The 14,688-nt window shown below is 43.8% G+C and overlaps 2 protein-coding genes across 6 annotated transcripts in view; one reads left to right on the forward strand and one right to left on the reverse strand.

Moving 5' to 3' along the window:
* Dhx32 (DEAH-box helicase 32 (putative)) overlaps nucleotides 1-5,041 on the reverse strand; it is a 50,191-nt gene extending 45,150 nt beyond the window's left edge. Inside the window, exon 1 of one of the 2 annotated variants that reach the window (XM_047552522.1) lies at nucleotides 4,785-5,041. The gene's annotated coding sequence lies outside the window, so the exon portion shown is untranslated. Of the gene's footprint in view, nucleotides 1-4,002; nucleotides 4,445-4,784 lie in introns of those variants that run through there. The other variant, XM_047552523.1, reaches the window with a different exon arrangement.
* Nucleotides 4,122-14,688, forward strand: part of Fank1 (fibronectin type III and ankyrin repeat domains 1) — an 86,519-nt gene continuing 75,952 nt past the window's right edge. Inside the window, exon 1 of one of the 4 annotated variants that reach the window (XM_047552527.1) lies at nucleotides 4,122-4,406. In XM_047552527.1, the coding sequence (XP_047408483.1) occupies nucleotides 4,232-4,406 (175 nt within the window). In that variant the 5' untranslated portion in view covers nucleotides 4,122-4,231. Of the gene's footprint in view, nucleotides 4,407-4,792; nucleotides 5,183-14,688 lie in introns of those variants that run through there. The other 3 variants (XR_007108732.1, XM_047552524.1, XM_047552525.1) reach the window with 3 other exon arrangements.

Here is a 14,688-nt window from a genome sequence, read left to right on the forward strand (position 1 = left end):
TGTGGACCTCTAATAAATCACCTCATTTTGATTTCAAGTAATTAGCTTTTTTTTTTTTTTGGTACTGGTGACTGAACTCAAAGGTGATTAACCACTGAGCCACATCCCTATCCCCCCAACCCCCCCCCCCTTTTTTTTGGGTGGTACTGGGGATTGAACTCACAGCCTTGTGCTTGCAAGGCAAGCACTCTACCTACTGAGCTATATCCCCAGTCTCCCCCCCCCATCCCTTTTTATATTTTCTTTTGAGACAGGGTCTTGCCATATTGCTCAGGACCTTGCTAAGTTGCTGAAGCTGGCTTTGAACTCAAGATTCTCCTGCCTCAGCCTCCTGAGCCACTGGGATTATAGGCATGTGCCAGCCACCAGCCTGGCTCAGCTTTTTAAATAACACTCAAATGAAAAATTATTCACTTTTAATTTGATATTGCTTCATATTAAATATAACTTGAATAATCAATTTTTGAAGAATTCTACATTCTAATGGTACTTTAAAAATATTTAAATTAGATATAGAAAGACCTCCCAAGTTCAGTCAATGTTTATGTACCATAATAATATATATACCACTCCCTACAATTAAGTTTGAGAGTCAGAGGTTTTATTAGAAGTTCAAATGAATGGGCTATGTAGTGCTTTTCAATAACATTTTTATGATTTTTTTGATTGCATAACATTTTAAAAGCCAATTTACTATTTAAAAAAGTATAGTTAGTACAATATGCTAAAATACTGACTTGGCTTATTTAATGTAGTTTAGTTTGATACTTGAGCAAATGAATAAGATCCAACAAAGCTAATATCTAAAGAAGAGAGAGAGTATCACCAGACTCCCTAAGGAAGTGAACATATTTATTTTACCTCTGACATTTACTAAGCGAACTTTTAGCCATCTGAAAGAAAAACCCACAGTATTTGCTTGCAGTATCACTACTGTCAACTTCTGAAGTTACATTTTATATGAATTGTCCCCCTAAATGAAGGCGGTGAAAACCCATAAATATTAGAAAACTTCTGTGTTGTTAACAAAGTAAAGGACAGTCCTATTACATTAGCTTTAATAAAACAGTTGATGAACTATAATCATTTAAGGGAACTCCTCAAGAGTAGGGGTTCTTGCCTGGCATGGTGGCGCAAGCCTGTAAACCCTGCGACTTGGGAGGCTAAGGCAGGGGTTCACAAGTTCAAAGTCAGTCTTAGCAACTAAGTGAGATCCTGTCTCAAAAAAAAAAAAAAAAAAAAAGAAAGAAAGAAAGAAAAGAAAAAGAAAAAAAAAGTAAAAGGGGATGGGGATGTGGCTCAATGGTTAAGTACCCCTGCTTCACTCTCCAGCACACACACACACACAAAAGAGTAGGGGCTCTTTTTATCAATCTCTCCAGGTTTTCAGCTTACTTTTATGGCTACTCCCCTTTAGCCCCCTTGGGTTTTTCTGCCACCAGCTACCCTCCTCTGATGTGAAATGTCTGTACCCCAGAGTTCCATCCTTGATTCTCTTCTCATTCCATATAATTTCCCTGGAGAAAATCACTCACATTTAAACTTCGATGGTGCAACGTTTAATCCGATGGCCTCTGTCTCAGATCTTTCTTCGGTTGCAGGCTCACAGACTGAGCTTGGCCTACAGGACATCCCCATCTAAATGGCAGGACTTGCAAACGTTCATATTCAAAACCAAATTCAGTATCTAACCTGTTTCTTACGTTCCTTAAAAAGAGTATTTCTTCTTTTGTGTTTCAGACAAATAGAAGAACCCACCAAGTCCAACACCAGGAGTCATCCTGACCTCTCTCTTTTCAGCCCCTCTATCACCAAAATCTGCCAATGCTGCCCCTCACGGAGGCCCCCTGCTCCCTATTCCTATCACCATCTCCTCGATTATCTCATCATCTCCTCACTAAATGACTCAAAAGTCTCCCAGTTTTTTCCTGTCTCTAATTTTGGTTTTCCACTAATCTGTGATCCTTTTCAAATTCAAAATTGATCATGTCACTGACCCAAAGCCTATAACCTTTAGGAAAAAAGTCTACAGCCCTTATGTTCTTTTTGGTCTATTTGTCTCTCCAGCTTAACTTCCTCCCACACTGTTCTAATGTACACGAAGAACACTCTGCTTCAGCCACAATGACCTACTGCCAACAGCTGCCCTCTTTTCCTCCTACCCTTGCCCAAGCCATTCCTCTGCCTCAGAAGCCCTCCTGTCCTCATACAAAATCCACCTGGGCATCTCCTCTTCACCCTTTATAAAAAACAAGCCCAGGACTGAGGAAGTACCTTATCTACTGTGAGTACTCAATACAGGTTTGCTCTGGGACTGAATCAATAATAATCCTTTACATGAGAAAATTTATTTACAATATACCAATACTATCATTCATATCTATAATCATATTTATTTTGATTCTCACAACTAGACTATTAGACAACCACTTTACATTACTAATGATCAAATAAAAGTCCCTGCCTTTCCCAAGGTAGCATGGCCAGAAATTAATACAATCATCCTTGACCAAAGGCTTGTCCTCTCTATTACTGTCCTACTCAAATTATCAGGTACACAATGAAGGAATGCAAAAGTCTTGCTCCAAATAGGCTTAACCTAATCAGAGATGCAAGATTCATAGTATAAAACAAGATAAAAATCTACAAGACGGTATAGCTCTGTAGAAGTACAGAACTAAGTGATAAATTATGTAGCCTCGCCAGTATGGGAGAGAAGTGCCTTTAGTGGGCGTTGCTGGCCTTATCCTGGAAGACTTTACAGGCAGGGTGGGGGAGGGACAACAAGTTCCTGCAGCAGGATTATACTATGAGTAGAAATGGCGAAGAAGACAGGCATTTCTGGGAGTCCAACAATTTGAGTGCAGTGCAAGACAGGTTTGGGGGACAAGGAGAAAACACAACCTAAATGGAACTTTCTACCTTTGACTGAACTCCTAGGAGTTTCAGAAAGTAACAGAGAAGAAAGTATCCTCACAATGAAGCAAAGAAAAACTTGTATCAATTTATGATAGAAGACAGCAGGAACACATTCCTTTGCTATATTTTTGTCATTCTTTTGCATTTAATTAGGTTAACTTCCCACCAGTTATTTTTGAGTTCTGATATGACCAAGAGATAAGAAAAAGAAAGGCTACCCTGTCTCTTCACTGCTACCTCCTTACTCCTTGCTAACATCCTTCAGTTTGCTACATTAAGTTGAGCATCAGAGGAGTGAAGAGCCATGCAGGGATGAGCCTGGAAACTCACACAAGCAAACACCCCCCCCCCCCCATAGGATTTCATTGTTTTGTCTTATCTCTATATGGAAACCTGTTTCTCTAAAGCTCTTATCCATTAACAAACACTGTACAAGGTGCTGGAGGGAAAAAGAGATTTTGAAAATTGTCCCTGCAGTGGACATTTCAGTGCCTTTTTCTTTCCACTTCCACCTCCTAACCAGCCTGTTCTTTCATAAGTGCACCGGCAAGCCCTAAAATAAAAAATGTTGCTTTTCACAGTTGCCTTCATTTGCTGAATAAGAGTTCATTCAAGTCAACTTTGAGAATCGTAAAATAATTCTTCTAACCCACAACGAAATACTTTGTAGTACATATCCCCATTTTCCAACCTCAAAATCCAGGTGTAACTACCAAATAGAATCCTTGTTACCTTAGCATGGAGATCACAATGCCGTTTCCTCTTTTTTCAAAAAATACAACCGCCTAGTCTTTACTGTTAAGGAAGATTTAACCTCACCTTTTTTTGTGTGTCAATAACGCCAGATGTTTTTAAATCCTTATCTTGACAATTTGTTGTATTTCTAATGAGCATCACTGTGTTCGTATCTGGGGTGAGAAGGCCGCTTGGTAATTTTGCTTATGAAAATTAGAGCTTGAGGAACATGAAATACAGAAGTACTACTAATCATTGATACTGTCTAAAAACGAATCCCCCCTTCTCTAAATGTCAGGAGCAAGTAGTTAAGCTTCATGAAGTGTTCAACCTGAAGTTATTACTTACACGTACTTCAGCTTGTAGATTATGAGTTCTGAATAAATCACTTGTTTGGACAATTAATCTGGAAAAAGTCCCCATATAGTTTCAGAGGGGAAAGCCTAATCTGGAGAAATATGATAAATGTCATATTCTCAGCTTCAATTAATCTCTGAATGATTTCCTTGTTAAGTGGAAAGGAATTCTTCTTGGTGAACCTGTCATCCATGGAGGAGAAATCTCCCTAGTGGCAAAGATGAATCATCTCCTACACGACCCCAAAGGGGCTCTTCCCTTTCCCTCTGGCACCGTCTGCGCGGCGGTGGGAACGGACGGAGGGCCATCGAATCCAGGCCTGCTCGCCCTCTCTACCCTCTCCGGTTTTCCTTCCTCCTCCCGGCCGGCTGCTCCTGGCCCGCGCCCCTCTCCGGGTAGAATTCCTACAACCCCAAAGCTTCCCCCGCAACACTCGGGCCGGAGCCTTCAGCCCAGTGCCCCGGGCACGGGCGGCCCGAGTCTGCGGCACCCCTGCGGGCTGAGTCAGCACTCGAGGGCTCGACCGGCGCGCTCAGACCCGCCCGGGGCAGGCCGGGCGCACGCGGGCGGACGCGGGTGACAGGGCGGCGGCGCGCCGACCCGGCCGTGCTCGCGCTCCCGCCGCCCGCAGGGCCCCGCCCGGCCGCCCCGCACGCAGGGCCCGCGGGGCGTCTCGGGGCGCGGCGGGGCGGCGGCGGCCAACGGCGGGCGGGCAACAGGTGCGCCGCCGCCGGCAGCCCGGTCCGCCCTCCCGCCGCGCGCCGCGCCTTTACCTGCAGCGGCCGCCGATCCCGGAGCGGGGCGGACCGGCGCCTTCCCGCGGGGGGCCGGTCGCCCGGCGCTCGGGCGATCGCGGCCGACGCCTGGCCTGGGACAGCGACGGGGAGGCGCGGGCGAAGCGGGGGAGGCGCGGCCGCGCGACCAGGCCTCAGGGGCAGCCACGTCCGCCGGCGACCCGGCCGCCACTTCGCTCGGTGCCCCCGGCGACGCGCGCGGGTCGGCGTTCCCTCGCGGCTTTTGGTCCCTCCCTCTCGCCGTCCTTCTGGCCCCGCCCCAGCCCCGGTTGTCAGGGCAACCCGCGCGACGCCTGCCGCGAAGGAGAGGCGTTAGGAAGGCGGCGGCGCCGGGGCTCCGCCCGTGGGGCCCGAGAGCAGCTGAGCCTGGAGCCCGAGTAAGGGCGGCGGGGCGGGGCGGCCAGGGCGCGGGGCGGCCGGCGCCTGCGCTGCGGGCGGAGGGCTGGGCCGGCGGGGCCGCGGCGCGGGACCCGAGCTCAGGGCAGCGCCCTCCCCGAAGCGCAGGCCTGGCGCTGGTACCCCGCCGCCGCTGCCGGCGGTTCAGGGGATGGTTCGGGTCTCAGCGCCAAGTGCCGCCGCTGCTGTCGAAGGCCGGGCGCCGACCGTGCGCGGCTGGGCCTCGGGTGCGCGTCGGAGCGCGTCGCTGCGCCGGGTCTGCCCGGAGGAGGGCCGGCCGCCCGAGCAGACGCGCGCGGTTGTTCTCCTTTCTTACTTTTCAAATACGTTTTTGCTTTTCTGTTTCCCCACAGTATATCTGCGGTGCGGCCAGAGGCGTGCAGTTCACAGTTACCGGCTCTAGCAGAGCCATTGCTTTATTTAGGGACTTTGCCCTATGCCGGTCTTTCCTTGTCTCCACCCAAGCTGTTTTATTACCCTTTTTGTTGTTAAAGGACAGTGTTTTATATGGAGACTACAAAGATCCTGAACCTTTATACAAGAATGCAGTTCGCCTCTCAACACCAAATCTTTTCTTGCACAATTACAGCAATTAAGTATTCAGGCCAAATCTAAAATTCTTTGGTGGGGGGAATGGAGACATTTTTAAGGGTCATTTATTTTCAATAAGAAAGTTTTAAAAACTTTTTCCTTTTTTCTAACTCATTTGCTGAGGAGAGAGCTGACAAGTTGGAAGTTAAGGTTGCTTGGGTGGATAGGATTTTTATACGGTATTACTTACATTTGTAACTTTTTGGATTCTGTTTGTATCTAACCTACTGAAGGAAGCTTAGCATACAGCAATGTTAACGTTTTTCTGTCCCCGGGATTATTCCTTGGAGAAGAAATAATTTGAAATGAAATATCTTAAAAAGAGCAGGCTTATTTCTTCAGGTTTTTGTTATTGTTTAAAGGTGCAAACTATAAACTTCAAAACCTTCAGTGCTCACTGCCTCTATCCGTTCTTTCATACATAGTTCCTGATATGATACGGCTCTGCTTTAGAACTGGGGATAGAATGACAAACAGGACAATGCTAGTTTTGGTCATCCCAAGAAAACTAAGCAGAGACTCTCAAGGACTTCTGATGTCCCTGGGATCTGAGATGAACAGAAGGCTTTCTGCAGAAAGCAAAACCAACTTGCAGGATGAGGGAAAGGGATTCCAGAGAGAGGAAGTCTCTTGTGCATAGACAGACCCTGAGACCTGAGAGAATGCTGGGGTTGGAAACTCAAAGTAGGGAGATTGGTAGCGCTGCAACTGCGGGGGTGGGGAGGGTTGGTTGAGAGAAGGGATGCAGGGAGGAGGCCATGCTGGAAAAGTCAACAGGAGCCAGATCAGGAAGGCTTTGTAAAATTGTATAAGAAATGTAATACAGAGATGAACCGCACAGTAGTATCTCATCTCTTTGAATTTTTAGGCGGAAATATTTATTTGGTACTGGGGATTGAACCCAGGTGTCCTTTACCACTGAGCTACATCACCAGCCCTTATTAAGTAATTTATGCCTAAGAAATAACTAGATTTATTTCTTTTCACATATTTAATTTTAAGTGATTCAAATAATCACATTTTACCTTAGGAAATTCTATCACAGTCTAATAAGCACCATTTTGGGTAAATATTTACTAAGTCATTCACAGTAAATTATTTAAAAGGACAAGATTAAATCATCTCTAATGTTCCTTTTAACTTCATCGTTTATATCCAACTAGATTTTACCTGAGACTGCAGTTATTTTATTCTGTCAAAGACAATGGAAGCACCATGAATATGCTTACAATTATAATTATACTGTTGTTATATTAGCGATATATTGTTATATGTGCCTCATGATATTTTAAGATTTGCGTTTATATAGAACCTTTAGTTATTGAGGGGTTTCAAATAACATTTTACAATAGTAGTTGAAAGTAGCATTAGTAAATTGATGGAGAGGAAAGATCCTTAATTGCTTTTAAGGCTGAAGCATGTAAGGACAACACCAAGGACATATTAGAGCTACCCCTCGAGTCCGTCACATCCATACTATTTCCACAGCTTTGGTTTTCCATTACTTTTAGGAATGACCTTTATTAATTAAGTCATTAAAATCCAATAAACATAAACTCTTCAAATCCCAGAACCGAATTTTACTGTGGGAATAAGCAAAGGGAAATGGTCTGCGGCTGTTCTACAGAATAATAGTTGGTCAATGAGCCTAGAAACAATTCCTCAGGGAAAGGGTGAATCAAATAGTTCCTGACCTTGTACTCCTCAGCACACTCGGGCACTTGGCTTGTGCTGTTCCATCTTTGTTCTTTTCCTAAACTAATTTCACTGTTGGAAAGATATCCCACGCATAAAACAACATGGAAAAGGTACATTGTTTTTTTCAACAATACTATCTCTTCCCTGACTTCTTAGTGACAATACCAAGGCTCTGGAGTTCTTTAGACCAAATCTAAACCCAAAGTAAATAAACAGACAAACCTAAAGAAATACACAATCTGGTAAAAACTCTGTCAAGTGAAACATTGAGATAAACCCAACTCCTGATCCCTAAACTCTCCAGGTCAACTACAGATTTGATGTTGATTATGTCAGGTTTGATTACAAGTACAGCTTCACACACACATATGCATACATACACACATATATACATATATATATACACACATATATATATTTTCATACACCTAGATATACACATCTATGTACCTGAGCCTAATTTAGGTAGCAGTTTCCTGCTACACATCAGTCATTTTAAAGAAATGCTAAGTGGAGATCTAAACTGTTTCAGTCACCGAGGGACGGGTGCATACGCTTAAGAGTGGACTTCTGTCTCTAAATGTGTTTCCCCATCCGTCTTCCCCATCAGTTACTGCAGCCTGAAATCTGAATCGCCCTTACTCCTTGGGTTCACTCACCACCCCTCACCCCTGCTTCTTCCAACCTGCATGTCTGTTTTTTGCACCTTCCAAGTGTACCCTGAGTGTGCTCCCTTCTGTGCTTCCCAGCTAGAATCCCCAAGCCACGATCTCACTTAAGCAAGATTATAGGCTCTGCCAACTTCTGCATTTCCTTTCCCCTACTCCCACCTGTGCTCCGTCTGAGAGCCACTTTTCCAAGATGTGAATCAGACTGTCACTTCCTTGCTCAAAAGCCCTCTCAAATTCTTATCCTGACATAGCTGCCTCTTCAAACTGTGCATTTTGGGTCCTAGAGATATCATGCTTCTTTTAGTCACTCAAGCAGACCAAACTCCTTTCAGAACTGTGGATCTTTGCACAAACTATCCTCTGCTAGGAATGTTATTCCCTTGTCTAGTACACATGCCTCCTAGTGTCCTTCAGGCTTTGTTTAAATGTCACTTTCTTACAGAGTCCTTTCCTGACTCCCTGAAGTAGGTAGTGCCCCCCCCCATGTTATTTTGACACACCTCTCTCTCTCTTTTCCCCTCTCTCCCTCTCCTGGAGATTGAATCCAGGGGTGCTATATCCTTAGTCTGTTTTATTCTTTATTTTGAGACAGAGTCTCACTGTTTCCCAGACTGGCCTTGAATTTTTGATCCTCCTGCTGTAGCTTCCGGAGTGGTTGAGATTACAGGCGTGGCCACTGCTCCCAGTTTGTGCTTTTCTCTTCATAGCAATAATTACAATTTGTAATTATTTTGTTAATTTTTTAAAAATCTACTTCCTCTACCAGACTTTAGAGTGGTGAAAGAGGGCAGGGGCCCTGTCTGTCTTGTCATTTTGTTCCTTCTGCCTAAAGGGAGTGTGCCTTAATCAAACATTAACTTAACAAATAGCATTGCTGTTAACAGCTGGATGCCTAATTTTATTTGCTTAAGAATATCATAGTATACTTTAAAAAAAAGTAGAAAGCCCGTTTACTGTACAGCAGAAAGGGTGGTGCCAATTTGAAGTGCTTCTTATGAGTATGTTTGGGCAAAATTCATTTAAATCAGGTGCTTATAAATGTCAGGTCTATTTCAAATATGGTGTTTCATTTTCTTTTCTTACTAAATGGATATTTTAAGAGTTTTATTTTATCCAGTAAGATTAAGGATATAGGTGAAGTAGTCTAATTGTTTTGTACTAAATGGTCATTAGGTCATAAGGCCTAACAAAATTTTTGTAATACCATGAAGTACTTGCTCATTAATTATCAGGGAGACTGGTCAGGATTTTAAAGTAATTTCTTACCTCACCCAGGAGCCATTTAACAAATCTGTATAACATTTTTTTTTCTCAAGTAATCTTAGCCCCTAAAGAATATTAACTCTGTCAGTTAAATTATAATTCACATCTCATTATTAAGAAATACTTATATAAGTCAAGTTTAAAACTTTTTTTTAAAATCAATTTGAAAGCATCACCTTTTAAATGGTTCTATTTTTAAATCCCCATAAAAATACTAAAAGTTGTTGCAGTCCTGACCTCTGATGCTCAGTGAACCCCAGGAAGGGACAAAAACGATTCGGTGGTTGAAGCCCTGTCCCCAGAAGCTTGGCTCCCCGACCCCCCACATTCTCTCCTGCTGCACCTCTTCTTGCTGACTTGCTGTGCTTGATCTTGACAGGCAGAGGAGAGCACTGTTAGGACTTGTCCAATCCTACCCAGCCAACCAGATTCAAGGAGGGGCTTCTGTTTACCAGCATCATTCAAGAATGACCTGGATGACTCATTAAATTCAGAAGGTGGTGCAAACTTACTAAGTAAACAACTCACACATGTGTCCTGTGCTCGTGTGTTCACAGGCACAGGGCTGGGGGTGTTTATCCTCAGGATGCTGTGGGGCGTCTTGGGTTCTTCTCTTAGGGAAGGATGCCCTTCTCATGACACAAGAGCCAGTTCTGTGTCCCCTTCCAGGTGGTCAGGGACCCTTCTTGGGCATCTCATTTTCCTCTCTTGTCTCCTACTCTGCCTGGAATGCACTCACTGTCCATTTCTCCGTCTGTCCTCTACGGCCTCTCCTGGATAGTACCATCTCTTAGCAACTTTGTGCATCTGTTTAACCTCCTCCTGAACACAAGTGAATTTCCTCTCCTCAGTACTGTGTCTGCTTTTTATTAATATTTTTGTTATTCTAACATGCTGTAATCAATATATGTGCTCAGCTCTCTGGTGAGAAAGTTCCTTGAGAAAGGGATTAGATCTTCACCTTTCAGATGCTAGTGGATCCCTTATTCACATTATTACAAGTGAATAAAGGAATGGGAAAATCAGTCACAGAATTTTAGTTTTTAAAATGATCTACATATCTTATTTACCCAAGACAATTAGATTAATCAATCAGACTTGTGCAAGTTCTTTTGTTCTGTAGTCAACTAATGGAGCCCAGGTTGAGTAACACACTCAATACTAATTGAGTGTACTGTTCCTCCCTAGGCAGTCAATATTTGCTTTTTGCTGGGGCGGGGGGGATGTACCGGGGATTGAACTCAGGGGCACTCAACCACTGAGCCACATTCCCACCCCTATTTTGTATTTTATTTAGAGACAGGGCCTCACTGAGTTGCTTAGTGCACTGCTTTTGCTGAGCCTGGCTTTGAACTCTTGATCCTCCTGTCTCAGCCTCCCGAATGGCTGGGATTGGCCTGCGCCACCAATACTGGCCAATATTTGCTTTTTAATTGAAGTATATGGATATAGTAAAACATACAAATCTTAACTGTGCAGTTTGATGCATATTTGCAAATTGAACACATCATGTTGTCATCACCCAGATAAAATATTGAAAATTTCTTGTACCCCAGATACTGTCTTTTCGTACCTTTCCAGTAACTACTTTTGGGATTTCTATCATGGTGGATTAATTTCACCTCTTTTGAACTTTATTTAAACAGAGTGTTGTAGTGTAGATTTTTTGTTTTTCCTCTATTTAGCTCCTTTTGATTTGCATTTTGTGATAATAGGGGCTCAGAGAAGCTGCCTTTGCTAAAGCACAGAGTCTTTGACCCGCAGATGCCCAATGGCATTTTTCTGAAAGCTGGATAAATCTTGGCATATCTGCCTTCATTTTGTCTGTCTCCTTAACTTTGTGAACTCTTAAGCTCTGCATGTAGTCAGGTTAATCATTTTAAGGAGTGTTCATCCGAACACTAGTAATATGAGGTTTATTAACCCTAACCTTACCTAACCTATCTCGTCCCCCTTGAAGACTGAGGCAAGATTTGCAGCATTCTGTTTCAGTCCCCTAGGGTTGTGCCTTGAAGTCATTGCCCTACAGTGGATACTTCCAGGCACATCACCCCATGAGGAGATGGCCTCCCAAAGAAGGAGTGATCATCTCATGAATTTCCACCTCTCAGGATCCCAGATCTAATGGATAAACACCCTGAGCAACAAATGGAAATTGCCCCCTAAGTGATAAGGACTTCTTCAAAGCCACCGTGCAGAACCAGAGCTGAGATAATGATCAAGCAGCCCACAGCTCAACAACACTGTTAACTATGCAGACCTCTCACCCCTGCCCCATTTCCTCCTCCATTTAAAACTAAAGCTCTTATCAGTGCCCCAGACAGGGCTGAGATGCTCGCTCTCACTATGCCTTCCCAGCATTGCCATATTGATCAGAGTTCTTTTCCTGATTGTCATCATTATATCAGTTTGGTGTTTGAGGGAAGTGACCAGGCCTGGTTTGTTGGGCTGCTGGAGTCAGTTGCCACTTAGGACTCCAGCAGCAGTTTTACCTGTGAGATTCAGCCAGGCTGCTGCACAGAGCTGTGGATTGTCCTCTTTTATTATTGTTCAGTGCCCTGTTGTAAGTATATCTCACAATTTACCTATTTGTTTTTTAGACAATAGATGTTTGGCTTATTTCCAGTTTGGGGCTATTACAAATAATGCCGCTGTGAGTATTCTCACACACGTTTGTATCTTTCTGTGGTATATACCCCTCGGAGTGGAATGCGCTGCTGCTGAGGTATGTTCAGCTTCAGTAGATGTTACCAGTGTTGCAAAGTAAAGTTGTCCTTCTAGAACTACATGAGAGTTCAGTTGCTCCACTTTCTTGGCAATGCTTGGGTTTTGCTCTTTCTTAATTCAGCTAGTTTAAAGCATGCACAGAAGTATCTTGCATGTTAAACTTTTTCCTCAATGACTAAACGATATCACATACTTTCCATGTACTTGAATAGGCTCCTTGAATATCCTTTCACAAAGCACCTGTTCAAGTCTTTCACTCATATTTCTATTTGGTTATCTGTCCCACAAAATCTGTGAGATAATAAAGGTTTGCTGTTTGAAGCCACTAAGTTTTGGGGCACTTGGTTCTGCAGCAGTGGAATCTGATCCCATCTTGTGGTAATATCTTTTACCATGGAACCTGGCCTTTCTGTTTCCAGCCTACACTGACCTTTCACATCTATGATTCCTTTTACACATTGTTTTCATTTTATCTTCCTGGGTTTTATTATACTGTTACAAGTTTTAAAAGTCAAAAGTTTTACAATAGACAGTGAGCGGTCATACGGCAAGGCCACCACCTAGTTCCTGTCCTCAGGCAGCCACCATTGTGAGTTTGTTATACCATTTCTGAGATAGAGCAACATGCTAGGTATACTGCATTCCTTTATCTGCCCTGGACTTTGCTGTTTTCACCTAACATTATATTTTGGAGAGCTTACTATTTAGTACATAATGAGTTTTCTCATTTTTAAAAGAACCATTTTGTTGCATGAATTTATCATAATGTATTTAACCAGCCCACAACTGATGAATATTCGTTTTATTCCCATTTGGTTCCTATTGTGAGGCTCAGTAAGAGATATCCACATCTGCCAGGTCAGTGGTGCACACCTGTAACCCCAGCTACCAGGGTGGCTGACGTGGGAGGATTGCAAGTTCAAGGCCAGAGTGGGCAACTTAGACCCAGTCTCAAATTCATTTTTTATTTTTACAGACTGCATTTTGATTCATTGTACACAAATGGGGTACGACTTTTTCTGCGGTTCTGCACGATGTAGATTCACACGTGTGGTTGTACATGATGTAGATTCGCACCATTCGTGTAATCATACATGTAAATTGCAGGACTGGGACACAGCTCAGTGCTCCACTGCTCATGCACAAGGCCTGGGTTCCTGTCACTTTTTTTTTTTTTTTTTTTTTTTTTTTTTTTTTGTGCTGGGGATCGAACCCAGGGCCTTGTGCTTGCAAGGCAAGCACTCTACCGAGTGAGCTATATCCCCAGCCCAAGGCCTGGGTTCCATCCTGACAGCAGCACCAGCAACAAAAACCACCACCCTAATCCCCTGGACCTGGAAATGTCACCTTACATGGCAAAAGGGATTCATGACCAAGGATTGTCAGATGGGCCCATTATTATCCAGGTGGGCCTGGTGTAATCTATCACAAGCGTCCTTATAAGAGGGAGGCAGAGGGCCGGAGCCAGAGAGGTGAGGTGAAGATGGAAGCAGAGGTTGGAGTGAAACAAGATCAGGAGCCAAGAACTCTGGGAAGCCTCTAGAAACTGGAAAAGCATAGACATGGACTGTCCCCTATTGCCTGCAGAAGGAACCAGCATTTGATTTTAGCCCTGCAAGACTCATTTTGGACTTCTGACCTCCAACTGTAAGAAAAAAATTTGTATTGTTTTAAGTCACTGTGTTTTTGGTAATTAGCTACAGCAGCAATACGATTCTAGGACAATTATTATAAAAAAAAATTGCAGTGAAGAACTTTCTGTATCTGACATTTTACTTTGGGTAAAAGTAATCTAAAGAGTAGATGTCTAGCTGGGCATGGTGGTGCATGCCTAATCCCAGGCATCCAGGAGGCTGAGACAGGAGCATTGCAACTTTGAAACACTGTCTCACTAAATTGAAAGTTTACAAGTGCAGGTTTGTGTAGGGTGTGCCAGGCTGGCTCAGGCACAGGTAAGAGCCATGGAGTCAGGACTCAGACCCCGGGAGTTGGGTAGGAGCAGGCTTGTGGCGAGCAGCCTGCAAACTCATTTATTGCAGGAAAAACCATACATTTTATAGACTTTTAGCCCAATCACAGTGTGCCACAGGGGATCAGACCAGCAGGCTCCTGTAAAGGTTCCCTTGGTGACACTAGGTCAACTTGGGGCAGTTGTTTACATTCCTAGGTGGTCAGAGCGGAATGCTCCTCTCTGCAAGTTTACACACTTGAGACATTAGCTGCTGCAAGCCAAGAACTAGGATTCCTCCCAACAGGTTTGCAGGGGCCACACTGGGGACCATGTCTTTAACACATGGACCTTCCTCCATGGGGGCTGAGCCAGTTTACACTTTCAGCAATGAAGTACATGAGTTCCTCTTTCTCTACAGCCTCCTCAACACAGGGTGTTATCAAACAGGGATTTTGACCCTTCCATTAGTGAAAAGTCCCAGTTTCTTTGAACAACCTAATTATTAAACGTTCTTCATGTGACATGTTTAAAATCTCCTTCAGTGTAAGGACTTGGTCTTTTATTCTCCTCTCAACATTTACCTGCC

Source organism: Sciurus carolinensis, chromosome 5 (genome assembly GCF_902686445.1).
Source record: "Sciurus carolinensis chromosome 5, mSciCar1.2, whole genome shotgun sequence".
Classification (NCBI taxonomy): domain Eukaryota; kingdom Metazoa; phylum Chordata; class Mammalia; order Rodentia; family Sciuridae; genus Sciurus; species Sciurus carolinensis.